Raw genomic sequence first — 25,140 nt, 5'->3', positions numbered from 1 at the left:
ACCCAGACAAAAATCAATGCTTCTGAGCCATTTTGGTGTCCAGATTGGCCCGTGGACCATAGTAGCATTTCCTGCAGCTGCGACAAGGGTCACTGCTGTATTAATTACCCTAATGAGTCATTTCCTCATTAACATCAACTGCTGGAACCGGTGCCTTCCTCAAAGTTTGTATATGAGCCAATTTGCATATTACACACTACATAGCAAATCAGATTTCAAAGTGACTAACTGGCAATGCCTTTGACTACCAAGTGTAAATGCATGTGGTCACTGATCAGGATGCAAGCCACATACTAGTCTCATGAAATGACCAGGTCTAAACGGGCTCTCGGAGAAGGGAGAAATAAACACTCTGAGCTTTTCAAATGTCTGTGACGCAGACCCAAAAATACTATCAATTTATCTCAGAAATACTGTCAGTGCAGGGCCAGTATATCATTCAAAATTGTTCAAATTGTTTTCCAACAAATGCAACAAAAAAGGTTTTCATAGGATGGTGACATTTTAATACCCATACATTTAATTCTCATTTTATCTGCGAGTAGTACTTGGAGTCAAAGCTGAAACAGTTTAGAGTTATTAGGAATTCTGCCACCCTTGAGTGAATATCTGTGGGGGAAATATTCTTACATCTGGTAATAAGAAAATGCTTTAAAGCTCTCTGGAACATGGAGCGATCACGAGGCAGAAGCACATGCTGAGAAGAGCGAGGTTTATTAAGGGCAAATCCATAATCAGAGTTGTGGTCCCGGTCCAGGGCCAATGAACCAATGTGGAGAGTCCGGGAATACCTAGTAAAGAGCTTAGCACATCCAACTACAGAGAACGCAGGAATGGAATCACAAAGACCAGCAGACTAACAGGGAGAAACACAATGAGGGTAATGAGAACTAACAATGAACATGTGACACACATGAGAAAGTGAAAACATAAACAAGGACTGGAACAAGAATGAAGAAAATGAACCGATGACATGAGACAGGAAAACCACGGAGACAGGAAAACCACGGAGACAGGAAAACCACGGAGACAGGGACACTAGGAGGGACCAACCATGACACTCTCAAAACATCTTTGATAGGGTTGACCGTGTATAAACTGTAAAAGTAGGGATTTGGACCGTGTGTTGAACTCCTATTCAGTATTTCTGTCTAATTTATTATAACTTTATTGAGTATTTCTGTCTAATTTTATCACCATGCCTTTGCAACCTGTGCCTTTGATCTACATATTATCAGCATTTACATCAGGGGGCATAGTGTGGTGTTTGTCCCACTGCCTGAGGAGCTGGCCTGCTCCGCACTCACACGCCAGGACAAGGAACAGGCCATGAGGGGGAGGAAGCAGAGCGGGAGGGCTGAGCTTCACACACACGCACACAGAAATCAAGGAGATTTTAGAAGCAACAGGCAGCACTTAATCAATAATTCAGCTGAATTTACTGATATATTTTATTTACATATGTAACATCTTTTTTCAACTATTGGAATAATGTGAATATGCTAGCTCCAAGGTCTTCATATTGTTTAGGATAAACCAGATCTCAATTTAACAATTGTATTTTTATTTTATTAGTGTTGTCTGGTTTACTTTCTTATTTCTTGCCAGTGCAGTTTAACTGCTCAACTCTCTGTGGACCTTCTCAAACAGAATAGCTGATGGTCCAGGTGCCTTTTTTCCATCATCTTACTTGCAGCAGGTTGGGTGGTGTTGGGTGATGTTGGGAGGGGTTGGCGGGTGTTGAGTGGTGTTGGGTGATGTTGGGAGGGGTTGGCGGGTGTTGAGTGGTGTTGGGTGGTGTTAGGAGGGGTTGATGGATGTTGAGTGGGGTTGGGAGGAGTTGACTGGTGTTGTGTGGGGTTGGGTGGTGTTAGGAGGGGTTGATGGGTGTTGAGTGGGGTTGGGAGGAGTTGACTGGTGTTGTGTGGGGTTGGGTGGTGTTGGGTGGTGTTAGGAGGGGTTGATGGGTGTTGAGTGGGGTTGGGAGGAGTTGACTGGTGTTGTGTGGTGTTGTGTGGTGTTGGGTGGTGTTAGGAGGGGTTGATGGGTGTTGAGTGGGGTTGGGAGGAGTTGACTGGTGTTGAGTGGTGTTGGGTGGTGTTGGGTAGCGTTGACTCTCGTCCAGCATGTTCAGCTGTGTTCGGCTTTCCGCAGGATCTATATTCAGGATCAGCAAAGCCTGGATCTTAGTTGGCAATGACTGTTTGATCAAAGTAATGTGTGTGACGTTATAAGGACAGAAGCTGATTCAATTCTCTCCTTCTGGAGAGAAGCCATAGTTTTGTCTATTGTTATCTGGTATCAAGTACACAATGTTCTGACCACCCAGCATTGAAGAAGTAGGCTACAGAGCAATGACGAAAACATGGAACCTCAAAGAGTGAGCCAGAGAGGAACAATCTCCTTGTATTACAACCAATCACAATCACAGTTATATTAGACATTCAAATTTGACAATTTGACAATTCTGTTTTTTTTTTATTATTTCACAATAGTCTCTCCACAAAACAGGAACTACTGTGATAACACTACACGAAACAGGAGATTCTGTGACAGTGGCTTCTCTTTATGACCCAGGTTAAAGCTACGATAGACTATTACTCTTTCTTGTTCAGTTTTGAATTATAGCACACCTGTCAGGATAAGTGAAAAGCTTGCTGAAAGGATGAGCTCAATATTGACTGTCCACCAACCTTAATGAGGTAGTCTAGCCTACATCTATCTTGCTGCAATTCATAGGCCTACACTTTAACGAGAGACGGTAGCCCACCTGAGGTCATGCAGTTTGTTGCCCACCCTCTGCGCTGTTTATCTATGGTCGGTTTCTCACCATGCTGTTGGCTAAACTTTATTTGAGCGGCAAAGTATTGGGATGGTAGTGGGTGCTGCGCCGGTAATCAGGTCTATATAAACCCTGGTGATGGACTTTTACACATGACCATGTAAGTACTGAGTTGGCGGTGGTTCATTACCGCAAAATATGACATATCACAAAATATCACCTATATAAGCTGTGGTCAAAAACTAAGCGTGTGCGGCCAGAACGTAGCTAAATGTAATTAAGAGATCACTGACAGCTGCTTATAGAAATGTTGTTTTTCATTTCGTGTGTTTGTAGGCTACATCAGGTATCCTGGACAACTTCGGTATTTATTTAGCGCACTGAAACGCTTGTTTCACAGGAAATCAGACGCGTAGTTGGAGAAGGGGCAGGCGCCAACAATAATTCGTGCTCACACGAGTCATATAATGAGCCGAGTTCAAATGAAACCTACGCCATCGCAGGAAATGTTACACACAGCTTGCTTTGAATGTAACCATGTAAAAGGCATTTCAGGACTTGACGTTACATAAACATCTAAGACAGCCTGTACAGTCTAGCCACTACACAGCGAATCGTCTCAGCGCGTAAAGCCCACTAGGATCAGACCACGCCGCGGTCACGCTTTCTCACAACGTGGCAGTGCGCGTCAGCTGACGCGGTCATGTGATTCCCGCACTGGACAAGATGGCTACAGCAGAGATGTAAGTGTGCGCCTGTGCTCTGTAATACATTCTTTTTCGCTTCTTAATGACTGTACATTCCTAAAGTTCTGAACGTTTGTGCTTGTACATGTGATCCGCGTGGGAGCGTTTCAGTCTTTTTCGGGTTGTTGAATTTGGACAGTTTATGCATATATCATTAATGAGTACACTTCAGGTCTCTGTGGGCTAAACTACCCCAGAAAAGGGATTCAGATGATAGCTAGTTGGCTAAACTGATTGAACTGTTTCCAGCAAAATAGTCTTGTTGGGAGCTACGTAATCAAAAGATTTCGTTATGTCCGTTATATTTTTCAAATGCTATTTTAACGGAAAGTGCTGACACTGCAAGTGTTGTAGCTTGTCGCTTCTTAACTTCTTGGTCTTCGACCGTTCAAAGTTCGTCTCTTGAGGACTTTAAGATTTTTGCCGTGATTTCAAACTTTGCCCATGTCGTAATAAAACACTTTATGTTTGACACTAACAATATGTGAATCCTTGCCTTATCTCGTGAAACTTTGTAGTCGGCAAGATTTATATCTGTTTGTAATATACTTTCATTTATAAATGATTATTTAATTTATGATTATTTCTAAATCTCTGCCCTCATGTCCTGACTGTGTTGACCTGTCCTTTTGTATGTTTTATATCTAGGCCTGTTTCTCTGTAGCTGGTCTCTCTTTCCTCTGGTCTCTCTTCCCTTCTTTGATGTGCTCTTTCTCCATATGTTCATCTCCGTGTTGTGTGGTGAGACTGTTGTTGGACTGACTGCTGCGTCTCCGTGCTGTGTGGTGAGACTGTTGTTGGACTGACTGCTGCGTCTCCGCGCTGTGTGGTGAGACTTGTTGGACTGACTGCTGCGTCTCCGTGCTGTGTGGTGAGACTGTTGTTGGACTGACTGCTGCGTCTCCGTGCTGTGTGGTGAGACTGTTGTTGGACTGACTGCTGCGTCTCCGTGCTGTGTGGTGAGACTGTTGTTGGACTGACTGCTGCGTCTCCGTGCTGTGTGGTGAGACTGTTGTTGGACTGACTGCTGCGTCTCCGTGCTGTTGGACTCACTGCTCACCCAAAGATGCTCCTGGAGGTCATCTGCAGTCTTCTGACTCAGCAAAATTTCTGTTATAAAGCAATGAAAAGAAGGCTTTTTTAAAAATGCTTGAAAATATTAAAATCTGCGTTCAATATATAATTCTAATATTAAATGTTTAAAAAATGTTATTAAACATGAATAATAATAATAATATAAATAATATTAAAAATAAGTATGTTGAACTGGTTTCAGGACTGTGAGTAGCTTAGACGTGGTGTACGTGATCAGTGTCCTAAAACCAGAGCGCGTGACAGTAATTAACTTCTGTTCCCATATCTCTCATATCCTTTTTCCCCATTTTATTGTGTGCGTGTTTGTGCGCGTGTGTGTGTGTTGCAGAAAAGGAGTATATTGGTTGGGGAAGGACACTCTGAGGGTGTCTGCCGCTTTGTTTGCCGAGAACCGGTGGCGTCTGTGTGAGGGTCTGCGGGCGGTCCAGGGCCTGCAGCAACGTTCCATGGTGGTTCTGCAAGGGGGCGAGCAGAGACAGCGCTACTGCACCGACACCGATGAGGTCTTCCGACAGGTAACGGCCCCCGCCGCGCTGCCCACTGTAGCGCCAGACGTTCCTACAGGTAATGGCCCCCGCCGCACTGCCCACTGTAGCGGCAGACGTTCCGACAGGCAACGGCCCCCGCCACGCTGCCCGCTGTAGTGCCAGACGTTCCTACAGGTAACGGCCCCCGCCACGCTGCCCGCTGTAGTGCCAGACGTTCCTACAGGTAACGGCCCCCGCCGGGCTGCCCGCTGTAGCGCCAGACATTCCGACAGGCAACGGCCCCCGCCGCGCTGCCCGCTGTAGCGCCAGACATTCCCGACAGGCAACGGCCCCCGCCGCGCTGCCCACTGTAGCGCCAGACATTCCCGACAGGCAACGGCCCCCGCCGCGCTGCCCACTGTAGCGCCAGACGTTCCGACAGGCAACGGCCCCCGCCGTGCTGCCCACTGTAGCGCCAGACATTCCCGACAGGCAACGGCCCCCGCCGCGCTGCCCGCTGTAGCGCCAGACATTCCCGACAGGCAACGGCCCCCGCCGCGCTGCCCGCTGTAGCGGCAGACGTTCCGACAGGCAACGGCCCCCGCCGCGCTGCCCGCTGTAGCGCCAGACGTTCCCGACAGGCAACGGCCCCCGCCGCGCTGCCCGCTGTAGCGTCAGACGTTCCGACAGGCAACGGCCCCCGCCGCGCTGCCCGCTGTAGCGTCAGGCGTTCCCGACAGGCAACGGCCCCCGCCGCGCTGCCCGCTGTAGCGTCAGACGTTCCGACAGGCAACGGCCCCCGCCGCGCTGCCCGCTGTAGCGTCAGACGTTCCGACAGGCAACGGCCCCCGCCGCGCTGCCCGCTGTAGCGTCAGACGTTCCCGACAGGCAACGGCCCCCGCCGCGCTGCCCGCTGTAGCGTCAGACGTTCCCGACAGGCAACGGCCCCCGCCGCGCTGCCCGCTGTAGCGTCAGACGTTCCGACAGGCAACGGCCCCCGCCGCGCTGCCCGCTGTAGCGTCAGACGTTCCCGACAGGCAACGGCCCCCGCCGCGCTGCCCGCTGTAGCGTCAGACGTTCCGACAGGCAACGGCCCCCGCCGCGCTGCCCGCTGTAGCGTCAGACGTTCCGACAGGCAACGGCCCCCGCCGCGCTGCCCGCTGTAGCGTCAGACGTTCCGACAGGCAACGGCCCCCGCCGCGCTGCCCGCTGTAGCGCCAGACGTTCTGACAGGTAACGGCAAACTTCAAGCACAGCTTCTCAGAAGGGCACCGTTTCCACCGTGCCATTGTTATTTCGGTACCGTGTTGACACCTACCAGTCGGCCAACAAACCTAGCTGACCATCTTGGTTCTCCTCGATTTGCCTGTCCGCGAAGGCCATAGATTAAACTCGAGCCCAGTGAGGAGCCATATTCAGCGCTGAAGCAGGCAGCAGATGAAACGGTGAAGTTTATGCGCACAGGAATGTCGAATTATGAGCAGCACGCTTTCAATGTTAATTTAACCATAAATAAATGAACAGCAGTCATTTCTTCCTGCCTGCTACGTGTTTATTTCTCATGCAAATGATTTCTTCATTTGAATAAAAGAGTCTTCGTCTGTTTAATTGCACGCTCGCCCATGATCGTTTAGTAGCAGGGAGCTGCGTACAAGCAGGAGTCTAATAGGACCGAACCAGGCAGTTATGGAATGTCTTCCTCCTTGCGCAATCGCTTATGAAACATTTACAAGCAGAGATTAAATCTGGAACGACAGGTCTTAATTGTTTGAGCGCGAGAGTGCTGGTGTGGAATATATATGTATGTATTTATTGTGGTTAAGATCATAGATTATTAAGCAGGCACACGTCTGATGCGTACACCTGCTCTGAGAGCGGTTATGAATTCAGACTCTTAAGTCTACCAGGACTTTAAAGCCACTTTATGGCTTGTAAAGCGACTAACGTGTTTGTGTTTGGTTTGAAACTTTGCAGCAATAATGTGTCAAAATTATTGGCTAATTGTGGTTAACTGTTGACTGTGAAACAAGGCATTTTTCTATTTATGGAAACTGCTGGTGTTCAAGCACCGTGGGGGCCGGGTGGGGTCAGGGTGGACTAAGGGTGGACTATGGCTGTGCACTGGGAAATCATTCCAGTGTTCCTGAGTCCTGTGGTGAGTCCCTCGTCCCGTGACTCGTCCCTCCATGTTCCGCAGGAGTCCTTCTTCCACTGGACGTTTGGCGTGACGGAGGCGGATTGCTACGGCGCCCTGGATGTGGACTCGGGCAGGTCCCTCCTCTTCGTCCCCAAGCTGCCGGAGAGCTACGCCACCTGGATGGGGAAGTGAGTCATGCTCTAATGCTCCCCAGAACACCCTACTGGTGCCCTGACGTTTAGAGTGCTGACCCGGCTCTTTCAGGGTCTTTAGGGGGCTTTCTTTACCTAAATCCCCCAGTCTGAGTGAACCAGAACCCATCGCTCTAACTGCACGTCATTTGTCGTGTACATTCCCCAGGGACACAACTCTACACACATCTCACACAGTCCTGTGTGAAGGCCCAGAAGCGTTCTGATTTCGCCAGTCACTCGCACATACCACATTTTGGTGTAAACACGTGTATTTAGCTGTCTGGATTGGTTATGTGTACGCATGTACGTGCACATCAAAATGTCTTATTGGGTTGAATTGTATAGTAACTTTTTCCAGTCCCTGAAAAGCATATGCCACTTTAATGAGCCGCCATGGATAGGGTGGGCGGTGTGAAGAGATCGCCACGGCGTTTAAATCCATCCTGTTACCAACCTTTTCGGAGCTCAGTGGTACCAGCCTTCTTAAAGCTAGGGACCTGCTCCTGTTTAATATATGAATATGAAGCTATATTAAATTATCCATGAACAGAGGAGCTGTTCTATTGTACAGGATTAGCTGGTTATGAGATTCATAAGAAATATTATTCCTTGGCATATCAAGGGGGGGGGGGTGTGTGTGTGTGTGTGTGTGTGTGTGTGTGTGTGTGTGTGTGTGTGTGTGTGTGTGTGTGTGTGTGTGTGTGTGTGTGTGTGTGTGTGTGTGTGTGTGTGTGTGTGTGTGTGTGTTCTGGATATTCCATCATAAACGGTAACTGGGCCATCGAACAGTCAGGAAAGTACGAGGGAGGCGGCCCAATGAAATCAGCAGCACTGCCTTTCTGGTAGAGGGCCCAACCAATGAGATCCTGGATGTGTTTGTGAGTGGCATCACATCCAGACAGGAAGGACTTTTGTCCTGCTGTTCACTTGGTGGGGCTGTCACAGTGTTACAGAGCCGGACGTAGATGGTGCAGAGAAAAGTGTTGTCCAGGCACTGGATTAAACACCAGACACAAAGGTTTAGTCCGATGTGTGTGCTGGCACTGTCTGGCTTGGATTTTAGTAAGCACCTTTCCACATTGCAGGATTAGTACATTGGAGGTGTTTGGTTTGTTGGACCTACATTGGGAAATGTGCAAAAGTAACTTAAAGGTTGAATAAGCACAGTTTCCCATTAAATGTTGGCTTAAAAACAGTTTATACAGTAAAGCCATTAATATGAGTTAGAACAAAACCACATGTTGCTTACAGTACCTTTAACTGTGGCTTCTGTCCTGACTGAGGCACAGCACACACCATCTCAGACAATGCACTGTGTTACGTCAGGTCTTCAGGGATAAGGATGTAGCAATCGAGCACAGAGCGCATTCTGCTTCCTGGTGCAGGAGACCTTCAGGCTTCTGCTCGGCTTTCTTCTAATCATGACTGAACAAGCTGCTGCTTTTGTCCCGCCCCCTCCCTCCTCTGCTGCTCCTCGGGTACGGCCTCCCCCGGGCCCGGCGATTAAAGCTGCCTTCATCTGTCTCTTTTGGCAGGATCCATCCACGCGAGCACTTCAAGGAGAAGTATGCGGTGGATGAAGTCCACTACACCTGTGACGTGAGTAGAGCGCTTTGTTCACTTTCAAATACGCCCCACAAAGATCCGCGGACCGGTTGGCACAGGAAACGCGCGTGAAGGCGTGTTCGGCTTGTCCCCTAACCTCTCGGTTCAGTTATAGTTGCAGCTTACCGGTGTTTCAGGATGGAAACTTCACCAGTGACCTTGAGGTGACCTTGTCACTGTTTTTAACTCCAAGTTCTCGTTGTTTCCTAAAGCCGTTTTCGCTGAGGCTGAAAGCGAATAGAAAGGCGCAAGGCAGTCGCCGTCTCGCTCTGAAATCACCAGTCAAATATGCAGTAAGGGGAATTTCCTGTTTAAAAAATATTCACACGGCGGATATTGCGGCAGGGTCATCGTCGACAGATGCAATTGGCTGGCTGGAATTCCGGTGGCAGGGTTGTCCACGCGCCAGCGGGGGAGGCGGGTGCTGTTTTCCGTCTTGAGGCAGCTGGTTCAGAAACGCGTCGCAGTGATGCTGTTACGTGATGACAGTGAGTTGAAATGGGGAAAGGTGCCCACGTTTGAACTTCCTCAGGGTGGCAGCTTTTAAATATGGCGGGAGGCTGAGTTTAGGGTGGCACTGGTGGCTAATGAGGTGAGTGACAAGATTACCAGGTTTGTTATGGCTATTCTGGAAGTGCTGCCTTGCATCTGAGCATAGAGATCTAGGAATAATGTAGGAGGGGCCTACAGTGTGAGTTTTAGTTCAAAGATTCTACTAATCGTGATCTCTGTGGACATTTTGAAAGTCATTAGGTAAAAAGCTGTCGAGTTCGCACGTACACTCACATGCAGTAGCACAGCTACCGGGACCCATGGCGCAAGTTTCTTGCATTCCTGTCTCTTAGTGTTGTATCTTGGTTTGCTTTGTGTACATATTTATTTTATTTACTTGGAAGATCACCATATGCATCCTGTTTTCAAGCATCAGCAATAATCCTATCGGTATGTATTCATTCCCACGGCCTTGAATTGTGGAGTTTGGCAGGTCCTTATTTATGAGCTCAAAACATCTCCAGACAGCAGGGGTGAGGGAGGATTCTGTAGGCTGCCTGTGTTGGGCCTGTGTTGCCCTGCTGAGATGTCAGCCTGCTGCTTCTCGGTGAGGGTTGGACTCCCCGAACAGCTTCAGTACCTGCTTGGCTCCAGCAGAGACGAGGGCAAAGTCGTGGGCGGAGACAAGGGGTGGAGTTGCGGGAGGACACAAGGGAAAAGTCGCAGGTGGAGACGTGGGCGGAGATGAAGGCAAAGATGTGGGCGGAGACTTGGACGGAGATGCAGGTTTAACCTGAGGTTTGGCCACCCCACGCTGCTGTTGTGTTCGACAGCTCCTGATCTTCACAGCTGCTGTGTGAATGCAGATCAGACACTTTGCTATTCTGGGAGAAGAAGGGTGTGGGTGTGAGGGAGTGGGTGTGTGACAGCACTGTACCGAGTCAGACCTACAATGGCGAAAAAGTCACAAGTGAAATTTGGAACACTCTCTCTCCCCTCCCATTTGTTTATTCTCTGTTTCTTCCTCTCTCGCTCTCTCTCTCGCTCCGTCGCGCTCTCTGATTCTTTCTGTCTCCCGCTAGCTCTTGGGTTTCCCTCCACATGAACCCTCGAACCCGTCTGAACTGGCTCGAGCCGTGTAACTCGGTAACACGTCCACCAGGATCCATGACGCGTCACAGTGTAGCAGACCCAGACTGCCTGATGCACCGCTCAGCCCTTCACTCCTTCTCGCTCTCTTTTCCTCTCTACCATTTTAGCGATTGCAGTCATATTGCACTGCCACGACCTCAGACAGCTGATCCCTCCTCCTTTTGCTCTGGGTGGAGGATGGGCGGTGCTGCCCTGGGGGCAGCGGGCAGAGGAGAGGGAGAACTGCGGTCTACACCGCAGTGCCGAGCGAGACTTGCTCCTGCTCCACCTCCACCGCACCTGCGTGTGATAATGTCACAGGAGCCGTCTTCGCCACGCCACAAGGTCGAGCCCAACATTTGGGCCGCAGGTATTTTTAGCTGAACTCCCGTTATTATTACAGAGCTGCTTAGGGTGATTAATGGCAGGAAAGAAGCAGAAGGAACCGGAAAGAAACCAGAAAGCTCTCTGGGTTTTCTGCTGAGCGCGCACGTTAGACTGTCCTTGTTCTCCAGAACTCGGAAGTTTCATTTTGCTTTGCTCACATTGCATCAAGGTTTTGCAAGAATTTTCTGTTATCTTATAATGGATATATTTAGCAAGAGATGTTTTTCAGAGACGTTTTCAGAGCCTTCAACACTCTCCGTCATCGCCTATTATATCGCTGTCCTTTTCATGTCTTTCCTCCCCCTTATGTGGTTTGGTTTAATTATTTCATGTTCTTATTCAGGCAGAATTGGGTTTCATATATATGTCTGAAGCCTAATCAACTGTATTTACTGAGGGACAGCTAAACGTACCTGGGGATTCTCCATACACATGGGAACTGTGAGGTAGACGCCAGTAAGACAGCAACATCCAAACACCTCCACAGGGTAGGACGGGTCCTTGAGGCAGTTTGATGGGAACAGTAAGGTCAAAGCCCTAAACCCACGTGCCCTGCCTTCGGATACCCAGCAGGCACTATAAACTTGTCAAGAGAAGAACTGGAAGCTGCTGATGTCAAGACCAGAACACTCCTCACAGTACATGGAGCACTCCACCAAAGACCAGAAAACCCTCACAATGTACCACACTCTCCACCCAAAGCCACAAAACCCCTCACAGTGTACCACGCACTCCACCCAAGATCCAATGTCCAAAGACCATATACCAGCTGGACGGGAGTGGAGGGGTCTACGGAGCTTAAGCTCCACTGTCCAGGGTGAGACATGAAACATCCACCCAAGCAATGTTCTCCAAGGATGAGCTGATGACGGGGTGCCTCAGATAGGGGATGCAGTCACCATGGAAACAGAGGAGATGCCAGGGCAGGCTAAGCCCCTCCTTGGAGTGTACCACTGACAGATAGCAGGGGTGGCTGTTAAGACAATCCTACCAATGGTTGGAAGTGCAGGACTGAAGAACAGCACAAAGGCACCAATCACGGCAGTCGATCAAAGCAGGGGTGTGTCACACCAGAGAAAACCCAAGATGCAGACTTTGCAGAGCAGGCTCTGAGACAGTCCATACCAGACACAGGCAGGGAAGGCATACAAGGGATGTGATATGTCACCAGGACAGCACAACACCCTAGAGACCGTAATGGATATGATGGCTATTGTAAATATCTATTGTACTGCCTATAAGATTTCCTACAAGTGCTGCCTATAGCTGTGTGTGAGCGCGCCCTCTTAATAAGGATGGTAGGCCCCACAGCTGTCCTGGGAAGAGGGGGCCCCGGGAGAGTCTATGAAAGAAATCACGGTCAATGCATTCCATAATTGTGATAAGAACGTATACTTAGCAGTGTCTGTTGTGTAAACGCTCCAGGGAATGTAGCAGACGAAACCTTTCTACTTTTGATAACAAGCCTGTAGAAATCTTTTAAATGTCCATTTACGTTTTAACCCCTTAGCCCTAATGGAACGTCCCAGGCACTGGGGAAAGTACCATATGCAGTTCATTCCCTGCTTAGAGAAAGCTTCATTTGAACTGTGACTGACTGACAACTACCGAAAAACTGCCATTGTCTAGAGTCACTCCGTAGAGTTGTTCCATACTTATTTTAATGGAAAATATTTACTGGGAATGGTAAATGGGAATGTGGTTTGTTTGTTTTTTTCCCTTTTCACCTATACTTCTGCATGTTTTATTCAACAAACATTGTGGAACTGGATTTGGAAGATTTCTGAATCTTCCATTTGGTGCTTCTGACCCCTTAAACACACACACATATACGGGTAGTATATGGCAGTTAATGTAATTAAACCACTAATCATTTAAACCACTGGTCATTTCTACTTCGAGCCCTACCGCTACCAAGTTTGCACAGTTGGGCCTCTGAACAAACTGTACTCAGCGCACACACACACATATATATATCTCAGATTTCACAAAGCAGAATATGAGCTGGACACACCCAAGTTCACATGGTAGGAACCACAGAGAGTGGTGGAGAACAACAAGGTTGAGGTACTGTGAGACCTCCAGATCCAGACAGACAAGAAAGCAGTGGAGAACCAACCAGACAGTGTGATGTTGGAAAAGGTGCAGAAAACGGTAGTGGAGATGCATCTGCCAGTCCCTAGTGATGGAAGCGTCCAACAGAAGGAATGAGAAGTTTGAAAAATCCCACAGACTGAAAGAAGAAATGCTGAAAGAATGGTTAACACCAAGGTTGTCCCAGTGAGCCCTAACCTGGAGGTGTCAGGAATGACACTTCAGGAATGACATCATCAATTTGATTCCAGACAGACAGCAAAACACTGCCACACCCTCGAACTCCCAGCCACACCTTCAAACTCCCAGGCGTCTGATAGAAGGCCGAGGGCGGAGGGTAAGACCACCCGCTGGAAGGGTGAGACCGGAATTCTCATCAAAATCACATTCTCCTGAAAATGTACTTTATATGACACAGAAGGTTTCAAGGTGACGTGGTGCTGCATTTCTGATGTATTCTGTTTCTCTTTTGCTCTCTGCTCACACCTCTGCCTATTTTCTTGACTGTGTGTGTGTCGGGGGGGCGGGCGGTCCGCCCTCATCTTGCCCCACCTCCACTTAGTCCCTCCCCGTCTCTGCTCCGCTCGGGAGAGTAAACATGGGCTCTCCAGAGGTTTCTCTCGCTCTTGGACAAACAGATCATTTGAGAAGGCAAACAGCAGCAGAGCCACGGAGAGCAAAGCCAATCAGACAGCGGGGGATACTGAGAATCCTGGAGGACAAATGAAAGCTCGGAAGCAGATCACACGCTAACGCACCCGCGTGTGGCCACGGGCTAGCATGTGCGTGTGCAGCCTAATCCATCCTGCCAATGTGCTCTGTGGTGACCAACGTCGCAGCTTGACTTTATAGTGGGCAGAGTGGCTAATAAGAGTTTAAAGGTTTGTGCTTCTGGTTTGGCAGTTTGGGCCATGGCGCAACACCCACAACGAGGGCTGACACCCATGATTGTTGCATTCTCTGTGAAACCCTTTTCTGTAATGATATGCAAAATGCCCTTGGCACTCTGGATTTGCCCGCGGTGAACTTCACCCGTGTTACAAACCACCATAACGTGCTGCCTGATTTCCCAGCTAAACCGCCAGTGAAGTGATATCCGTCTTTGCAGTGCTTTCTCAAACACTATGATGCAGTAATGACCTTTATTTTGTGCTTGTACAGTTCCCAGGATAACATCCTATTCATCTTATGTTATTCTAGCGCTCTTTCTCCTCCGTACCATTTGCTGCTCCGCACCGAGATCACGGTACGTTCGTCTGATCTTATCTCGAGTGGATATCATGCCAAATTGCATAATTACAGCTGTTAGACTCGCCCACAATATGCAAACAACCACATTCAGATTGTCTTAATGACCGTCATTTTCCACTTATGTTGAGATGTGTTGCTGTTTAGCTTGCTCAGTCTGAGTCCGTGCGGTGAACACCATTGATTGGTTCACAATTCTCCTGCCATCGCTGGGTGTGTGTGATGATTGATTTGTTTTCCCCTGATTGGACCGTTTTTGTGTCATTAATCATGATTGCCAGTAATCTGAGTGTGTATGTTAAATATAAAATTGAAATAATTAAAGATCAATCAATGTCCGTTTCAGTGCAGTCTTTAGTTTGGCTCAAATGCTGCGGCTTGCACTCAAACTTAGAATTCTCAACATTTTGTTAGAAAACTTTTGTTCAGATTAAAGAGATATTTAAGGATATATTTTTATTTATTTATTTTTTTCTTCAAACTCAGATGGCCTGAATAAATCTCCTGAAACCTCCGTCTACAGAGAAAAATCCCGTATTAAGCAGACTGGTTGTGTTTTGATTTTTAAAAATAGGAAGAAAGAGAAGGTTCAAATTAACACATTAAAAGGATTTCCTCAAAGGGGACTGTTAGGACTGAAATGAGAAGAAGGCACGGGTCATTTGAGAAGATAGAAACGATGGATGATCATTCTGCGTTCATCATTTTAATCTGCTCCATCCTCAGTCACCATTAAGACTGGGGAGTGTGTGTGTGTGTGTGTGTGTGTGTGTGTGTGTGTGTGTGTGTGTCCGTCCGTCCGTCCGTCCGTCCGGGTTTTGGGGAGTGAGGAAAATCCATATTTCCAGAGCCATATTTCCAAAATCCAGAGTCTACTGTACTGCTGAGGGGAGGTAACCGTATCCCCCTCTGGCTCGTGTGTCCTGGACTCTTAAGTTCTAATGTACTGTAGTGCACACTGGCAGATATCTTATTATCTCTAAGCACCCCGACTCCCAGCAAAATGCATCGTGGGTAGAGCGATACTCTTGACGAATCCTGTCCGACTGTGACCAACACTCCCTTCCCCCTGAGGCTGTGTGGAATTCCCCTGCCCTGTGAAAGATGTGGCATTGTGTGAGGCGCTGTCCATGGTGCTGGGCTGAGGCACTGTCCACGGTGCTGTTGCCAAGGTTTGTGTGTGACGCTCCATCTGACAGTATACGTATATCCGTTAATCACGTGACCCTCAAGGCACATGAACATGTGAAACATAACACGTTCCAACTCTTTTAACAGGAAGGCATTTTTTTGTACGCCAAATGGCAAAGGACAAAAAAAGTGTCAAAAATAAGTCACTGTGTATGGTGCAAATGGAATCTTGTGTCTGATCTACTCTTTCTCAAGCTAACAGCAGGTTCACCATAAGTAAGCAGAACAACCAAGTTAGTGATATGAAACAAATTGGGCTCCTGTCGGCTCAATGCCTCGAGGTGCTGGTATCCTCATCCTCTATTATTTATGCTTTGTGGTGTTGGAAGATGTTTGGGAAAGTCAATTCTGAATTCTGAATTTCCTTCTCAAGCTGGCAGTGAGCTAGTTTATGATCAGCACCACTGCTGACATGGGTTCTGTGGGCTTGCTGTTGAACTTTCACCCCCGATTCCCTGGCAGTTTTATAGACCGCAGGCATTGCCAATAGTTGTCAGTGTTTTGAACATGTAGCTAATTACATATTTACAACTGACAGAGAATTACATAGAGAATTTATGGGTCAATAATGGTTCATGGGTAAGCAGGTGTGGTGTGCGTGGATGCTCTCTGTCACAGCAGAGCCTGATCTGAGCAAAGTGCAGTACACTTAAGAAAAAGAAAACATTAGCCCATGCTAAGACCAAGTATCATGATCATTACAGGCAGAGAGCATTCATTTAGAGGTGGTTTTTTTTCCTTCCCAGAAAGGGGGGGGGGGGGTTCCCACAAGGGTTGCCAGATGTTTACCTCACTCTCCACATCCCAGGGATCCAGGTGTCAGCTTTTCGCCATCAGCTGCTTGGCCTGTTCCCCAGTTGTTTTCAACTTGTGCCATCAAGCCAGAACTTGTCTGGCAACCTAGGACTTTGGTCCCTGTCCCTACTGCTGAGATCATTAATAAAGTGGCACATGTGTACAGAATGCAGTTTATCATAAGGTAACCACTGTTAGTTTTTATTTGGGTGCAGTCTTCTGTGTCAGCTGTGTTTACGAATCCTGAGCTCATTTGAAGCTGTTTGTGCGTGCGTGCGTGTATGTGCACGCACGCACGCGTGTGTGTGTGTGTGTGTGTGTGTGTGTGTGTGTGTGTGTGCGTGCGTGCGTGTGCGTGCGTGCGTGTGCGTGCGTGCGTGTGCGTGCGTGCGTGTGTGTGCACGTGTGTGTGTGTGTGTGTGTGTGTGTGTGCACAGGCGCATGCGTGCGCTGGCTTTAACTGCTGTGATAGTGATGCATAGTTGCGTCAGGCAGCTTTATTAAAGTGCTGTAAACGGCCAGAGGAGGATCTCGCACAGCTCACAGATTTTTAAACGATCCCCCACCCTCCTGATTTATCAACTCCGTACGGCCAGTCTGAGCATCGTGGCTTTTGTGGTCTTCTCAGCGTGTTCGTTATTTGTCGGACACAGGACATTAAGTCAGCATCATCACCGCTTTGTGAGCCATTAATCTGGCCTTCTGGCTAGCTTTATTAGCTTGGCAGTGAACACCCCTCTGGACCTCATCCGCTTTTATCGTCAGGTCCTTGCCATCCCATTTGCTGATGGCCACAGCCGATCAGATCGCCACTCTCTTCCTGCCAGGAATGTCCGGGACCCGCTTCCTGCTCCAGGACCACGGAGGGAGGCGTGGCCGTGGCTTTGGGAAAGCACTCGGTTGTCCTGATTTGGGGCTGGGCTTCTGAGCTAAGCTGAGGTTCCTTCCTTGAGCTCCTTCCTTGGCTGAGGTTCAAGCTATCGGTGGTCCGTCAGCGCTGCCTCTCTCCCTGCCTAATTACCTGGGGGTCCTCGTTGCCCTTTAGAAAGTGCAGTATCCACAAAACCGCATCCCAGCCTTTACCTGAGGGGGAGGGGGAGGGGGTCAGCGTGATCTCACTGTAAAGAGCAGTTTCCACTCGCACTATAGCATTGGAGCTGGGATGTGATTTGATTTGACTCTTCTCTCCCGTGCGATTTGCAGGCGTCGAACTTTGAGTGCTTCCGCAGAATCCATACAGCCCAAGGATGTGTCGTCTCAAAGCAGCAGAGAGAGAAGCGAGTGAAATGGACCTGTAGAGGGAATTAGTCCTGTGCTGGATTCTGGTCTGCTTATTTCATGGTTTTCATTTCTATATGCAGCATTTGGCAGACACCCTTGTCCAGAGGGACTTACAGAAGCACTTTGTAGTCTCTATCAAACACACGTCCTCGTGTGACGAGAGTTGGGTCAGTGTTAAGAATACAGGCAGGCTTAAGCCCTCAGAAGAGCAGGAAAGTAGACAGTGAAAGCTTTTTTTCCCTTTAGACTCTTCTGAGACTAGCTGCTTTCCGAGGGAATACAGACTCGGACCGCTCAGGAATGCTGTCCCAAAATTCTTGGCTCATGTCTCTCAGCTCCCTTCGCTTCTCAGGATTCCCGCCACCTCCTGCCAGAATTGCGCAACATTTGGGACGGAAGCAGACGCTTTAACATAGTCGGCTTGACCGCTCGCTTGAGAAGTTTTTTTATGTCCCAGGCCGTTTGAGAGTGTCTCCCAAAGAAATGCTCACATTGGATGAATTGAATGAATGTTAATTAGCGTACCTTGTGTTTTGTTTGCAGATCGCTGATGTTCTGACCAACCTGGGCCCGTCTGTCCTCCTCACACTGGTAAAATCTCATTTTCTCTCCATATTTTTAGAGAACACCACATACATTGGGTCAACAGAAGTGCTGTTGGGTTTTTTCTTACTGGCGATGAAGTCCCTGGGACTGTCTCTCCTTCATCACCAAAACTCCTGCTTTAGCCGCTGTATTAGCACTGGCGTTCCGTTCGAGGAACGTTCCCACTCACCTTTTTAAAAATGTCCCTCATCTAGATGTGAAACTACCCGAGGCCCGTTTATTTCTGCCGGTTCCTGCTCCACTTCTCCTTCTTGTTGTTTGTTGTTGTTGTTTTAAAAAGAGGGGTTGGGCGGATCCACCCACCACGCGATTGACTAACGATGCCCAGACTAATGAGGGTCGATATTTACCACAAACCCTTCATTCCATAACGTCCGTGTCACAGCCTGGGCACTTGGAGGGATCAGGGGAGAACTCTTCGCCTGACTAGACAGATGGTATTCCACTGAGTGTTTGTTTTTTTTGTTTTTTTTTTACATTTCACATCAATAATAGGTTTGGCTAATGAGACGTTTGAAGGCGGCCTCGAGACTTTCTGGCACTCTCTGAGTTTCTCCTCCTTCGCCCCTCCTTCCTCTCTCACTGTGCTGTCTGCTTCTCTCCCTCGCTCCCTCGTTCTCACCTGTCTGTCTGTCTTTCTCTCCTCCTTAGAGAGGCCTGAACACAGACAGTGGCAGTATCTGTCGTGAGGCGTCCTTTGAAGGAATCAGCAAGTAAGTTTTTAAGACACGCCGTTCTCAACCCACGACTGCTTCCCGCCGATATTCCAATGGGCCTAAAATGACTTTGGGTGAAAGTTCCTTGAAGATGGGCAACACCCAGTTGGGATGGGGTGGGGTGGGGTAGTTAGCCAGAAGCATGGTGGCACTAATGGAGTGTTCTGTCTTGGTGGCACTACAGTTTAACAATAATTCTATTCTCTTGTCGCTTCTGGAGGGTTCAGCTATGGTTATGCCCTTCTCGTGTGTTATTCGGCACTTTTTTGGAATTGTAGCGCCTCATGCACCTGATTCTCCACCAGGGGGAGCTGTTAGTGTTTGCGCTTGTTTCGCGTGTGAATTAAAAGGCCAAACTCACTCTGCATGTATATCCTGTGTACATCCACAAAACAGGGTATATTCCGTGGGGCCACAGCTGCAGTATAACCACTGTTTACTAATCATAAATATTAATTATGTCATGAATGCCCACAGGCAAACAAACAAATTAAAAACTACATAAGTACATGAATACATTTATACATAAATATGTGTGGGTAAATAAATAAAAAGGCCTTGGTTCGTACTTGTCAGAGCGATCTGGAGTGATGCTTCACACATGGACTCTTTACTGTTTCAGATTCCAGGTGAACAACTCTCTCCTGCACCCTGTGATCGTGGAATGGTAAGGCGCGCACACACACACGCACACACACACACACACACACACACACACACACACACACACACACACACCCCAGCTCGGTTAAGATTCTTGGCAGTGAGCTCCGTGCCCTGATTCACACGGGGCCGCAACCCCAGTAAAAGTGAACTGTCCCAGACGCCTGATTAGGGAATTTTGTGAACCTGTGAAACTGGCCTAATCCTGACCAGAACCTGCGATTTACAACCATCGGACCCGACCCAATAAGGAGTCAGGAAACCCGTCTGTTGAAATTGAATTTTAAACGACTGTGGTGTGACCGACTAATATTACAAACCAGACGTCTGTCTGTATGTAACACATCTATGCCTAAGAACCATCAGTTCATCACAGATGTCCTCTTTCTTCTCCACCTCCACGGCTTGTGTAACTTAAACGTTAGCGAAGCACTAATTCAGAGTAACCGTCTGCCCTCACGCTACATTAAAGTCCAGCAAACAGCAGCAGACGCTCTGAGAGACTGAAGCAGACTTTTAACGGGTTTTAAGCTCGTCTCTCAGGCTTTGATAAAAGATTAAATCTTGTTCAGCGCTGCTCGTCAAAGAGTCTGAGCCTCCTCCTCCTCCTTAGAGACGCCTCCGTATCTTACATCAGCTATCGCAATCGTTTCCTCATTAGTCCAGTATTGCAGTCACAGAAAATATGGGGGTATGAACTTTAATAACAAGACCTGACAGTGTTCGGCAAGTTTGTTGGTTGGTCTTTGCCCTGTGAAGCAGCGAGATGCTTCTGGAATCTCTAAATTGTGTGGTTTTTTTTAAATTGGTTTTATTCATCACTGGAAAGTTCAGATTGTGCCAAGGGCAGAAATTGAGCTTTAAAGGCCCAAAAAGTGAAGGTAGGTGTGCGTGCGTGCGCATATGTGTGCATGCATGCATGCGCATATGTGCGCGTGTGCATGCGTGCGTGTGTGTGTGTGTGATATATAAAAACTATAAAGTGTGTGTGTATATATGTAAAAGTATAGAGTGTGACAGCATGCCTTTGAAGATATCGAGTTCACGTGTCGTGTAAATTGCACCTCACTCAAGAGTCATTGTTGGTAACACAATAATTTCCAAGCGTAACCACCCTGACAAATTTCCCTCAGTTCCAAAGCACTGTGTCCTCGCCCCGCCTCGTCCCCCCCACCTCTCCTCCGCCTCTCCCCACTCAGACACACTTGCAGAAGAAGTCAACAAGCACGCAGCCCCACTCAGCCTCAGCCGAGATAATTTTGTGAAAGTGTTCTGAGGCAGGACTATTGCTCACTCACGCGCTCGCTTGCTCTCTCTCTCTCTCTCTCTCATTTTTCTCCTTACACTCCATATTCCCTTTTTCTCTCGTTAGCTCTCCCTACTCTCTCTCACACACACACGCAATCTGTACCCTCTCTTTCATACACACACACGCACACACTGTCTCCCCATACACACAGTCTCTCTCTCTCTCTCTCCCTCTCTCTCCCCCCCTCCCCCTCGTTTCTCTGTAATAGTCTGCGTGCCTGCCAGGCTGTCCTCTGCATTATGCTCTCTCTCCTCTATGACCCGGTGGGGTGTAGCTTCATTACGCCGGCTCCTCGCAAGCCTCCAGCCCCCCATCCCCCACACACACGTACATCACCCCTGCTGTACCAGAGAGGAGTGGAGAGCCGCTCTCTGCCCATCCAGCCGGCCTTGCAAAAAATGGAAGAGCCTCGCATGTGACGGGAATGTTTTCCCTCTGGAGTGAAATATCTAATGATACGTTTAGAAGAATAAATGACAGTTTGTTTGTTTTTTATTCTCCTTTAGCCTCCCTTCAAGTCCTGGTGTCAGTGGCATGCCAACGTTAAAAGACTTAATGAAATAAAAGCAGGAATCAATCAGTTGATGGTATACTGGAAACACGAATTGCATTGCGAAATGGAGCTATGAGTTACAGCTGTGTGTGTGTGTGTGTGTGTGTGTGTCTGTGGTGGTCATGTGGTAGTTCCAACATCCTTGGTGCGTCATGACAGGTTCACGTCGACTCACGTGAGGTGACGTTCGCTTACACGTGTCTCCAACATGAGCGCCGTCACTGCAGTGTAGTTGGCGGCAGAGCAAGAATAGAAGCTCATTAACGAGTTAGCACAAGCTGATTTATCTGACAACTCGTGTGTGTGTGTGTGTGTGTGTGTGTGTGTGTGTGTGTGTGTGTGTGTGTGTGTGTGTGTGTGTGTGTGTGTGCGCGTGCGTGTGTGCGCGCACATATGCTGCCGGTGCATATGCTATAATTAACCTGCTACCTTGTTTTCCCTTGCTAACATTTTGAAGAGCAGGGATCTTTAAAACAGACAGCCGGTCACCTCCCCACGTGACGTGACCCCATCTACTGTTGAGTCGTAGCTGTATTATTACTACATGGTGTTGGGTGGAGGAGAGAGGCGGCTGTCAGCATACCGCCGTGCTGCGAAAATGACAGATTAAGATCACTGGTGTCAAACACCGATGTTTTCATCCTCACGACTCCACTGTTCTGCTGCCAGATCTTTTTATCATGGCAGTAGTGGTAGTCCTGGCAGTCCCACCCAAAAAACTTTTTTTAATGACGTCTGCAGCGCGGCCTCGGGTGTGGAACTTTTCTGTGGAGGGGCAATGGATGGTAGGTATTGTACCTTTAATTCCTCGCTGTGCTCATTAAAGGCAGGGTGGCCGACCCCTTCTGGTGCCGCACTCATGATTGTCACAGGCCGCCTCTTTATCTGGCCTCATCTAACACGCCTAATGTGTTTAATCAGTCTGTCTGGTAGCTTCTGTAGCTAGAGCAGGACGTGTGGGACGCTGGCCTAGGCTCCGCCTTAAATCTGCTAAGGGCTGGCCTTGTTACTGCTCAGTCTGAAAAGTGTAATCACGCTAGTAGAACTGATTTAACCAAGCAGTGAGGCCGGGGTTTGTCAAACACACCGAGTAAGTTTTGAAACCTGAAAGGGAACGTAAACACATCCGCGCAGTAGCTAGGAGGCTCTGAGGATGTTTTGGTACTCTTTGCGCCATGTCACGTGGATGGTGAAGGAGCGCGTCGTAGCGAAGGTGTGCCGAGTCCTGAAGCTCTGGGCTTTGATGTTGCTGGGATGGCAGGAGACACTGACAGCCTGCCGTGCTTTGTGACTCCTTTTCCCCATTCTCCTGCTCGCAATGCTCCTAAAACAAATGATTCTAAAGTGCTATATCTGTCTTATATGACAGTGTTGATTTTGCAAGATGACAAGTCTCTCTCTCTCTCTCTCTCTCTCTCTCTCTCTCTCTCTCTCTCTCTCTCTCTCTCTCTCTCTCTCTCTCTCTCTCTACTTCTGTAGTCGACTGATTAAGACAGATATGGAGTTGGAGGTTCTGCGCTACACTAACCGAATTTCCAGTGAAGCACATAAACAGGTAATGCTGGGTTTTGGTCTGTATGTCTCAGTGCAAGCGTACAGGAGATCTGCTCCTAATAGTCTCCACAGTGCTGGTCTGGGCGTTGTCTGACGCTCTCTCATAGTCAGATTCAGGATGTTTTAGAGACTTTGGCCCGTTGCTAAGCTACGATAAGGAGTTTAATACTCTGGCTGTGCAATACGCCACTCCAGCGCCCTCTACAGGAGTGTGCAACTTGAAGCTTGACGTGTAAAAGTGCTTCAGACTACTCACACAATCGACTCTCTTCCCTTCCACTGTCGGACCTCCATCTTCAGTGAGGCCACACGGCATCGGTGTTGTCCTGAGATCTCGCACAGTGGAAAGTGGTTAAACACCATCATAACACCACCTCCACCCCTACTCCATCCACATGACCCCTGACACCATCATAACACCACCCCTGCTCCATCCACATGACCCCTGACACCATCATAACACCACCCCTGCTCCATCCACATGACCCCTGACACCATCATAACACCACCCCTGCTCCATCCACATGACACCTGACACCATCATAACACCTCCCCTACTCCGTCCCCATGACAGCTGACACCTTCCTGACCCCTGAGTGTTCACGACTTTCCAATTATGTCATTTTCATTGAATATCTATGTATTTATTTACATTTGGATTGTTCTGTGGAATTATATGTTCACTCATGATGTAGTAGGATACAAATCTAATTCACAGTTATCCTTACATGTTATCCCTCAATTTGACAGACTTCATTTTGAGGAAGAGACATTTTCTGGTTTTCTGTTAAGTACATATGTACTTATTAATATCAGCATGAATTCAAAACTGTAGGCATCTGTCATATGTATGTGACAGAATGATGGAATACGACCCCGGAGTGACATGGTCAGCCTTACTTTTAACCTTTGGCCAGCTGCGTGTAGTGCTCCGTGCCAGACAGCCCTCTTTTTTGGCCGTAGCTTTTGCCATCGTTCGTTATTCCCAACAAAATCCCAGCGTGACATCATCGTGACCACTCAGCCCTCTCCAGCACAGGCATCGAATGGTTAAACGGCAGCGAGGCCCCTTCAGGTTCTCTGAGCTGAAGGTCAGTTATCCAGCAGCAGCTGAGCGGCATCATTCTTCAGAGCTGTGGAGGAATCGGAACACACCGAGGCTCTGACGTGTGTGTGTGTGTGTGTGTGTGTGTGTGTGTGTGTGTGTGTGTGTGTGTGGAAATAAACAACCTTAACACGCAAAAAGAAGCTGGTCCAGTAATTAGAAGTTCAGTATTTAGAAGTTTAGGTTTAAGGTGCTCGTAACCATAACGAAGACATATGCCAGCTGCGATTATTTGGTAACCGTTTTTGAGAATTAATTATCTTAAACTAATTTGCATAATCTCTCTTCTTATAGTAGCCCCTGGAATTCTAATTTTCCTTTAATTAAACGTGTTCAGCTTGGAAAATGTTTTTCATGTGCCGCCACAGCCGTTTTGTTGTTAAAGGGAACGTTTGCAAGGGGAAAAGTGCTCGTCCTTGTGACGTTACTGGGAGACCGGAGTGGGGGATCGGGAGGCCCGCGCCAACTGCGCCTGCGTCCGCTCCCGCACACCTTGGACTGGCGCCTCCGTTCCTGCCGTCCTCCTCGTGCTCCGGTCTTCTGCAGGCGAACACCTCCCCTTCAATTAAAGCTCGCAGGCCTCCATGCGCCGCTCCCTGCCGCGGCCCTCTAGCGGCCCCCGTTACCGTTGCTGTATATTTGCGCGCCACAGACAAAGCTAATGGATCACAGGGTGCCAAAAACGGGGTGAGATGGAGCAGGCGGAGCTACGGGAAGGTAACATGGGGTGGGGCTCGGGAAACCAGGCTTGCTCCCACACTCCCCCTCCTTCCGCGCTAGAGCGCCGCAGGGCGGAGGTGCGCGGCCCGACCTCCCCCCCCCCCCCCCCCGCCGCTTAATGCATTTAGTCAGAGTGGTTTTATTAGCACTACGTCTTCCTCCGCTTAACGCGCGGGGCTGATCAGGGTTTTGAGAAATTACTGTAACCTTTTATGTGTGTGTTGCACTTAATTACAAGCGCGACCTAAACGACTCGTCGAGTCGATGTA

At 48.5% G+C, this 25,140-nt stretch overlaps 1 protein-coding gene across 2 annotated transcripts in view; it reads left to right on the top strand.

The window, feature by feature from the left end:
- The first annotated feature begins 2,919 nt into the window (after positions 1-2,919).
- The window catches only part of pepd (peptidase D), a 45,225-nt gene continuing 23,004 nt past the window's right edge, over positions 2,920-25,140 (top strand). Inside the window, exons 1-8 of one of the 2 annotated variants that reach the window (XM_027019784.2) lie at positions 2,920-2,942; positions 4,952-5,138; positions 7,288-7,415; positions 8,957-9,020; positions 18,189-18,236; positions 18,903-18,964; positions 19,590-19,634; positions 22,972-23,047. In XM_027019784.2, the coding sequence (XP_026875585.2) occupies positions 2,935-2,942; positions 4,952-5,138; positions 7,288-7,415; positions 8,957-9,020; positions 18,189-18,236; positions 18,903-18,964; positions 19,590-19,634; positions 22,972-23,047 (618 nt within the window). In that variant the 5' untranslated portion in view covers positions 2,920-2,934. Of the gene's footprint in view, positions 2,943-3,378; positions 3,526-4,951; positions 5,139-7,287; positions 7,416-8,956; positions 9,021-18,188; positions 18,237-18,902; positions 18,965-19,589; positions 19,635-22,971; positions 23,048-25,140 lie in introns of those variants that run through there. The other variant, XM_027019777.3, reaches the window with a different exon arrangement.

The sequence above is a fragment of the Electrophorus electricus genome, chromosome 6 (assembly GCF_041902795.1).
Source record: "Electrophorus electricus isolate QZ-2024a chromosome 6, ASM4190279v1, whole genome shotgun sequence".
In the NCBI taxonomy this organism is placed as follows: domain Eukaryota; kingdom Metazoa; phylum Chordata; class Actinopteri; order Gymnotiformes; family Gymnotidae; genus Electrophorus; species Electrophorus electricus.
Note: the sequence above shows the minus strand (reverse complement) of the source record. Positions and strands in the feature narration are given on the sequence as shown.